This window comes from Camellia sinensis, chromosome 11 (genome assembly GCF_055761805.1).
Source record: "Camellia sinensis isolate YWXY chromosome 11, ASM5576180v1, whole genome shotgun sequence".
Lineage (NCBI taxonomy): Eukaryota > Viridiplantae > Streptophyta > Magnoliopsida > Ericales > Theaceae > Camellia > Camellia sinensis.
The window spans coordinates 10,839,568-10,848,625 of record NC_138971.1 but is presented as its reverse complement, the minus strand read 5'-3'; the positions used below and the strand labels follow the sequence as shown (position 1 = coordinate 10,848,625).

The following is a 9,058-nucleotide window of genomic DNA, read 5'->3' as shown; positions in this document are numbered from 1 at the left end:
GAAAAATAAAAAATATTTTTTACCAAAACAAATGAAACGTTATTGAACAAGGTCTATGCTTGAAGTTTAAGAGAAATGTTTTAGTGCGACTGTTTCAAAATAATTGTGTTATAGGTGAGAATTTTTTTTTATAGATTTAACACACATAAAAACTTACATTAAATATAAAAAAAGACCTATACTTTATAAAAATGAGATTTTTTTTCCATCGTGCGACTAAAACACAATTTATTCTAAAATTATTAACCCTAACGTCTCAACCTAACCAGCTAAAAAGAAGTTTGTTGGAATTAGTCCAAACATTTTTTTAACACAATAAATTAGTCCAAACATGACACATCATTTTGAAATAAAAGATTTGTTGATGAGCCTTTTCTTTTAAAATGATACTATTCAAATCTGTCACATGGTTATGTGCTAATTTTTATATCTACAAGGGTATTTGAGAAAATGAATATCCTAAAAATAAATTAAAATAATTAATAAAATGAAATGTTAAATTTAATTCATAATCTTTTTATTTTTTCCCTTATAATTATTAAATCAACTTCAAAAAAACCAATCAACTTTTAAAACATAATTATTTTAATAAAGCTAAAATAGATAATTAAAAAAATAAATAAATAATTAAGTTCCTAAATAAGACCATAGTTAATATTTATCCAAAGTTGAAGTTTCAAATATATATAAATAAAATGAAATTGTTTCATATTTTACAGCCACACATCTATGTATCTTAATTAATTGACTAAATCTCAAGTATATAAATTGACATTGTCTAAACCAACCAACAATCTCTTAATTATATTTTTTTTTCCTTCAAGAGCACTCGCACAACAATCCCCTCCTATATAACCAACCGCCTCCGATATCTCCGTTATCTCCATCTTTCTCTCTCTAGACTCCATAGTTCCCTTCGTCTGGGTTTTTTGTCGTCGCATGTTCTTTTGTATTCTTATCAGTTTCTTTTAAAAAACCTCTCTCTCTCTCTGTCTCGTCATTTTCATTTTCCATAACCAAGAAAATGGATTCATACACAGAGGTAGACAACGGAAATCTAGATTCTATCACCGTTGGCGACGGAGGAATGACTAAAATCGACGGCGAACGGCAGCAGGAAAACGGTTTGGATGCTCGGAAAATTCTGCTTCAAAATGGAGGAATTCACCGAGAAAACCAAAGAAAAGGCGAGAAAGTTGTCCCTGTCCCCGAAGAAGGCGATGTTTTGGAAAGATACGCTCCCGAGAATATCTCCAATTCCGTAGATTTCTCCCAAGATTCAAACTGCGATCATCGCGGAGAGCGCGAAATGAAAGCGAGTCCCGAGTTAGATACAAATGGAGTTGTTGATTCGGATACATCTCCCAAATTCTCCGAAATCGTGATGGAGAAAGTCGGAGACGTTGACGACGTCGTCGCCGAAGAAAACATAGCCGTTGGTTCAAAAATCCACGGCGAAATCGGAGAGATGATGATTCGTCCTCATTCGCATCTCCCGAAGCCAGAGGCGCCGCCGGGGGTGATGATCTCGCCCCCGGACGGCGATGACGTCGACGACGAGGACTGTCCTTCTATGCAACGGTCGCAGTCCTTGCCAGAAACTAGCTCAGTCGACATGCCGGCGATCGGGAAATTCTTCCGGGAGAAGAGCAACAGCTTATCGACAGCGATCGCGAAACGAATTCTGTCAATGAAAGAGAACGATGAATCGAATTCGAAGTCGAATTCGAATTTGATTTCGAATGTGACAGAGTTCAATCTCTCGGGACTCAAAGTGATCGTGAAGCTCAAGAACGGGAATGAAAACGGAGATCTCGAATTCAAAGGGCGAATCAGCTTCTTCTCGAGATCGAACTGCAGAGATTGCAGCGCGGTTCGATCGTTCTTCAGAGAACGAGGATTGAAGTTCGTCGAAATCAACATCGATGTGTATCCAACGAGAGAGAAAGAGTTGGTGGAGAGAACTGGAAGTTCATCAGTACCTCAGATTTTCTTCAACGAGAAATTATTCGGTGGATTGGTGGCGTTGAATTCGCTGAGAAACAGTGGTCTGTTCGAGCAGAGGTTGAAGGAGATGGTAGGGAGGAAATGTCCCGACGATGCGCCTGCAGCGCCGGTGTACGGTTTTGATGATCCCGAGGAAGAACGACCGGACGAGATGATTTCGATCGTTAGGGTTTTGAGGCAGAGATTGCCGATTCAGGACCGTCTGATGAAGATGAAGATCGTCAAGAACTGTTTCGCCGGAGCTGAGATGGTGGAGGTTATCATTCAACATTTGGACTGCGGTAGAAAGAAGGTACGCTTCGCTCACTGAACTTTTATTCTGTACGTCGCGGTACTACGATCTTAAATTGCGTCACGTTTTTGTCTTTATTTTACTACCGTTGATCTACGTGGATTGCTTTCACTGGTGGGACTGCGAAGTACCTAATCGAAAACTCTTATATTTTATTCGACCGTGGATGTCGTTCTGTTATGTAGTTGAATTTTGAAATCTAAAAACTGTTGTTCGCTGACCAAACTGTGATTTGAAAATTTAAAATTTTTGGGATAAAACGATGGAATTTTAGTTCCTAATCCAAAAAGGGCTTTATAAAGCCAAAGTACCCTTCCTAGTTTCAAAATAAATTACTCTTCTTTTTTTTTTAATATTTTTAAATTATTGGTAAATTACACTGATTTCTATGAGATTTTGAGAAAATACACTAATATAGTTATACTCTACTTTTTTTTTTAAAATTTTTTAATTCATATAACATTTGACTAATTTTTCATAAAAGATCAATTAGTGGTTGGATGAAATACTACCATATGTTTGATCTTTTGTGTTTTTGTGTCTTTGGGTGTTTTGAAAACAATGATAAAAAGTCAGTTTTTTAGTTTTATAATTTTTTTAGCTAAAAAAGTCAATTTTTTTTTATCCAAAATAACCTAATTTTTTGTCAAAAAATCACCAAAAAAGTTAAAAAATTAATTTTTTACCAACTTCTCAAAACACGACTTTATACCATCTCCCATAATTTTTGACTTTAACTTTACTAAGAAGAGATCAATATAATTATGTCAAAATTATAATATTTATTGTATTTTTCTCAAAATTTTAAGGGAAGTCAGTGTGATTTACATTATTTTAAACATAAATTCTTTTTTTTTAAAATACAGGTAATTTCAACAAATTACACTAAACAAGTCCAAATCAATCACATATCATCACTTTTGATTATGCAAAAGTAGTGTGTACTATTTATTGAAATCAGATTAGTAATCCAGCAAAATTCATGTTACCCTTCGGTCGAGAATATGTTAATTTAGTAATTTTTTAATAATTTAATTAAAGTATGACTTAAAAAAAATTTGCATGTTCGAAATGATTTTTTGACTTTTTACAAAAAGATGTGTTAAAATTAAAGAGAATTTTTTTTTTTAATTTTTTAGTATGAATTGTTGACTTTTTGATTTTTTTAGTGACTTTTTGATTAAAAAAATCACTTGCCAAGCGAGGCGTTATCATAGTTGTGTATGAGTAAGGATGTTGGTGCAAAAAATTATAATTTATGAACGAAAGTAGTTTATAAGTGAAGAAGACAAATAGAAACTCGTTTATGAAATTTGTTTATTTATTTTTTAAATGGGCTATTTTCAAGCTCGTGGTGAACATTTATGAAAAAACAAAGAAAGTGATAACTTCAAAAAGTATTCACCGTTAGTTGTACGATAGTGTAAAGAATATAGATTTGACACACAATGTTGCCATGAGAAACAATTTATTTACCCATCAATTTCACCCTTTATGTCACACTAATTAAAAATTCTATAAGAAATCTTATTATATTACAGTAATTTAGATCCATAGGATATGTATTATGATATACATTATTCAAATGATTAGTTATTCCCCTAATTCATTCCCTCAAATGAAGCCTACTTACCAAGCAAAATGAATGATGTACTTTGAATGACATTTTTACCCTTATGCTTTTCATTGGGTTACTCATTGTAGCTTTCTCTATTGTGGTCACCCTTTCCTAGAGCCAACATTAATGATGGCAACCATGCATGCTGCATGATAACTCGGGTCAAGCACTCGATTTACTGCATATAAGACTTTTATAATGACAATATGAATGATATACTAATAGGTTTGATGCCAGCATTACTTTCATCATCATGGCTGTGATTTCTCGAGTAGATGACAGGGATAGTCGGTGATGTTTATTACAGTTTAAATGAATCATTTATTGTTTACTTATTTTACTATTCTCTTCGTCTTAAAATATTAATATATTTTCAAGAATTTAATTTTTTTTAATAGCACAATTATTACATTTCAAAAATATTAACTCTTCAAAACTATCTGTTGACTTTTTTTTTTAATATCAGTTACCATAATTATACATTTTGTGTATGAATTTAAAAGGAGAACAAAATAAAAAATTCATATTATTTTAGTTCTTGCGTTCCATTTGAAGTATGAAAGATTATGTATTATTTTTATTAGATTGTCATATTCATGCATTTGTTTTTAAAATTTATTAGGTCTAAAGCTGTGGAACAACAAACTTTCATAGTTTCTAAAATTTGCATACACTTTATTATGCATCTGGATGGTGTGGCCTAGCTTTCATTAATTTAATTGCAAATCTATTTAATTAGAACTCATGAATATATGGTAATAAGCATATGATATTCAAAATTATTGATAAAAGTATCTCCGGCCATTCCAATACCAAGGAAAATCGAAATGCTATTTTGTTTTTCTTGCTTTATTTTCGTTTTATTTGGGAAAGATCTGTTTTGATTACTTGAAAGAGTCCATTTCTTCAAGTTCCTAGTCATTTATTTTGAAATTTTCAAACATGGACAACTGAAAATTTGATAGACCAAAAAAATTATAAAATATGGTAGATCAAGTGGACCAATTTATTTTATTTTTTAAACAAGTCCATTTTTTTTAAATTTCTATAATTTAGAAAGTAAGAAAGGGAGCTGAAATGATTCCTTAAAACTGTCAGAAAAGCTGATCACTAATGCGTAAAATTGTTGTTTTGGTGGACCCACATCGTCTTGCAAAGTGCCATAATAAGTGATAGGCCCACAATCTTTTTAAAAAAATGTTTGGTTCCGTGTAAATGATTACCACACGGTTTTGGAGGTTTTGTGAATGATACCTCCAACTTGGGTTATGTTTGACAAATGTTTTTTTAATAATTTTTTATAATCATCTAAGATGATTATGTGTGGATTTTCAGAAATTATTAATTTGGTTCAATTTTCAGGTTTCATTGAAATTTTTATATTTTGTGAAATTTTAACAAGATCAATGAAAATGATTGATATGAGTGTGATTTTGATTTTTTTTTAAGTATATTTGTTTTGTTCAATTTGTATATTTCATTATAGTGTTTGAAACTTGCGAAATTCAATGAAATAAATGAAAAAAAACATACTATTTTTGGTCATTAAGTTTTTTTAAAACTGTGTTTTTTTTTTTAAATTTTAATAATGGACAGGTTTTTGTATAGTATTTGTTTTATTGAAATTCATTTATTTGGGTCAACTTTTAGATCCCTATCTATAAAAATTAGAATTAAAATTGTTTTGTTAAGTTTCTAATTTTTCTCTATAATTTTAGAATTTAGAATTATATTAAGATGAACAATAAGAAGGCAAATATCCCAATTTGATTTAAAGAAATTCTTTAGCCACAACTGCAGATAATGTTGGTGCAGCAATATGTGCTCAAGGTGTTGAGAAGTGAATTAGTAGACATGACAAATGATACATGGCAAGAGCATCATGTAAAATGCTCTCATCATTTGATTGTGACTGGAAATGTGTTATCTTCACATTGATGACAAGAAACTGATTTTGATATTGTGATCTGAGAAATTCTACAAAACCAAGTCTTTGAAATACCAAATCTTGGATTTTTGTAAGAAGGGACGATATAGCTAAATGGAAAAAAATAGGAATAAGCACTTTAGTTAAGTTAAAGTCTTAACAGTAAACCTAGCATCTATTTTTCATGTTCTGAGTAGGAATGTACTAACCTATCTACGACACATTGTTGTTTTGTAATGTTTACTATGCCTGTGTATTTCTAGGAGTGTGCTTCTTAAAATACTCTTTTGGTTTGTGAATTATATAAATCTGTTTCTACATTAACTTGTGTTAACTCTACTATTTGCATCATTGCTGTGTTATTGAATTGTGTATTACAACAATCCAGGCTGTTGAGATTGGAAAGCAGCTTGCAAGAAAGCACTTCATCCATCATGTCTTCGGGTAAGAAAATTTCTTATTCGCAGAACACTTTTTATTTATTTTTGTTTAGTCCCATAATAAAATCTGTACTCTCAAGCACAATTTTAATCCTAGACATGTTTTTCAGGCAAAATGAATTTGAGGATGGAAACCACTTCTATCGATTCCTTGAGCACGAGCCCTTCATTCCCAGATGCTTCAATTTTCGGGGATCTCCAAATGACACTGAGCCCAAGCCTGCTGCTGTAGTCGGCCTGAGGCTCACTAAGATAATGTCTGCAATACTTGAGTCATATGCCTCTGAGGATAGGCGCCATCTGGATTATGTTGGCATCAGCAACAGCGAGGAATTTCGGAGGTAATTTTCAAACTTTCTTTTGTTTTACACCATTTCATATTATCTTGTAGCCAATTTTTTGTGAAATTACATTATACTACCACCACCTTTGAGCAAATACGAATCTAGAATTCCTTTTTCATTGCTTAAACTTGGCTGGACAAAACCCTAACTCATGGGTTTAATGTCTCTTTAATCTATTTGAAACATCATCCTTGGTAGGGTGGAGCATATTACATGATTTATCTGGAAGCCTCTATTGTCAAGACTTTGTTTAGCTAATTAAACTTTGTAATTTTTTATTATTATTATATATTCACGAGTTAGTTTTCTGTGACCACAAATATTGGAATTAAAATTGTTCGTGTGGTGTATTTCAAGTCTCCTCTAGCCAATGAACTTAATGTCAGGTTCTTAGTTCATAGAAAGTAATTTGAATCGTTATTCACTGACGATTCGTTGCTACTTTCATATGAATCGTGTCCATTGAATGCTTGTATGCCTAACTTAAGTTTTATCTTCCTTTTTTTGTTTTCCTTTAAAAAAAAATGCAGATACGTATATTTGGTACAAGATCTTCACAGGGTGAACATCATGGAACTCTCGGCAGATGAGAAGCTTGCCTTCTTTTTGAACCTTCACAATGCCATGGTCATCCATGCTGTGATTAGAGTAGGCCATCCCGGAGGAGTAATCGATAGGAGATCTTTCCTTTCTGATTTTCAATATTTAGTTGGAGGCCATCCTTATTCCCTAAGTTCAATTAAAAATGGGATCCTTAGAGGCAATCGGAGAGCACCATACTCCTTGGTCAAATCCTTTGGTGCTGGAGACAAGCGTTTAGAGGTAAATAAATTTTTATGACCTTTTTATGTATGATGTGATACAAAAATTCCTCTTGAGAATCAAATATATGAAATTTAGCTAATCCATTGCTTTATCCTATGTCTAAATTCTTGGGAAATCTGAATTGGGATAAAATTGTAACTAGGTCATTTTCTTTCTAATTGCATTCGATGGACCTTGACATTAACTTGTCTAAATTGGGATAAAATTGTAACTAGTTCATATTCTTCCTAATTGCATTCGATGGACCTTGACATTAACTTGTTTAAAACATTCCCATTTCAAAATTCTGAAGTAAAGAATAGCTTTCATATTTTTTATGCCTGTTCAAATTTTCATAATCAACTTATCCTTTAAATAAACAACAGAAATTCATCTTCACTAATCTCATGCCCCCTTTGCATCCCCTGTGTTTTCTTTCTTCGTTTTCTTTCTCTATTTTCCAAAAAAGTCATAAAGCTGATGTGAAAGAGAAAGAAGTGCAATTTGATAAGAAAATGATTCATATACTACTCCTAAGCTGTAGTAGAACTAAGCATGGCCGTACTGATTTGTTCTCTTTCTCGCTCTCTCTCTCTGTCCACAGCTGGCTTTTGCAAAAGTTAATCCACTGATTCATTTTGGACTCTGCGATGGCACAAGATCGAGCCCCATTGTGAGATTTTTCACTCCTCAAGGAGTTGAATCTGAATTAAGATACGCCACGAGGGAATTTTTCCAAAAACATGGAATGACAGTGGATTTGGCCAAGAGGACCGTCTACCTTACCCGAATCATGAAGTGGTGAGTCATCATCATCCATCAATCCTTATGAACTCTCATTTTCTTTTTCTTTTTCTTTTTCTTTTTTTCTTCTATTTTAATTCAAGCTTTAAACTTTCTCTGCAGGTTCGACATGGATTTCGGGCAGGAAAAGGAAATGCTGAAGTGGATCTTGAATTACTTGGATGCAACTAAAGCTGGTCTTTTGACACATCTTTTGGGAGATGGTGGCCCCATTAATATTGCTTACCAGAACTATGATTGGTCAGTGAACGCTTAAAAGACCAATCGTAATTCTGATATAGAAGCAGGAAGCGCAAAGCTATACAATAGACTCTGCATTGGTTGTCGGGGTTTGTATATAATACCATAGCTTCTTTTTCTTTCTAATTTTTTTTTTTGAAGCATTATGCACCCTGCATTTAAGCAGAGGTTTTGAAAGAAGGGGAAGTTTTTTTTCTTTTTATAGGTTTGAAGTAGTATGAACAATTATTTTGGAAGCTTAGAAAAAGGTTGTTCTAGCAGTGAAAGCTTCTTCCTAATCAGATCTGCTATTTAGAAATTGAGCCAAAAAAATGCCAATTTAGTGTAGGTGGTGAAGATGTATTATTATTATTATTATTGTGGTGTGTTTGGTAAGTTGTGATTGCTTGGATGTTCTCTGTTTTTAGGTTTGTTATCCAAAAAATTTGAACCCTGTAACCATAGAAAAGAGTTGTTGCAATTAATTTCATCCAAAGGAAAAACTTTGTTGGGCTTGAACTCAGCCTTGAGATTTTGAACTCCCACTTGGGATATCCAATGCTTGTTTGTAGGTCGAGTAAATTTGTTTCAATTATGACAGGG

The 9,058-nt window shown here is 32.7% G+C and overlaps 1 protein-coding gene across 1 annotated transcript; it reads left to right on the top strand.

Moving 5' to 3' along the window:
• Window positions 1-742: 742 nt before the first annotated feature.
• Window positions 743-8,851, top strand: LOC114296233 (uncharacterized). The gene is made up of 6 exons (XM_028240521.2): window positions 743-2,299; window positions 6,233-6,288; window positions 6,395-6,625; window positions 7,159-7,450; window positions 8,037-8,233; window positions 8,339-8,851. Exons 1-6 carry the CDS (start codon window positions 1,025-1,027, stop codon window positions 8,490-8,492), a joined length of 2,205 nt encoding a protein of 734 aa, XP_028096322.2. The 5' UTR covers window positions 743-1,024; the 3' UTR covers window positions 8,493-8,851.
• The last annotated feature ends 207 nt before the right edge of the window (window positions 8,852-9,058 follow it).

Excerpts from the sequence above, each read along its gene's own strand:
- LOC114296233 (XM_028240521.2), top strand. The coding sequence starts at position 1,025 with ATGGATTCATACACAGAGGTAGACAACGGAAATCTAGATTCTATCACC. Across the intron at positions 6,289-6,394 it reads TTCATCCATCATGTCTTCGG|GCAAAATGAATTTGAGGATG; the intron begins GTAAGAAAATTT and ends CATGTTTTTCAG. Across the intron at positions 6,626-7,158 it reads AACAGCGAGGAATTTCGGAG|ATACGTATATTTGGTACAAG; the intron begins GTAATTTTCAAA and ends AAAAAAATGCAG.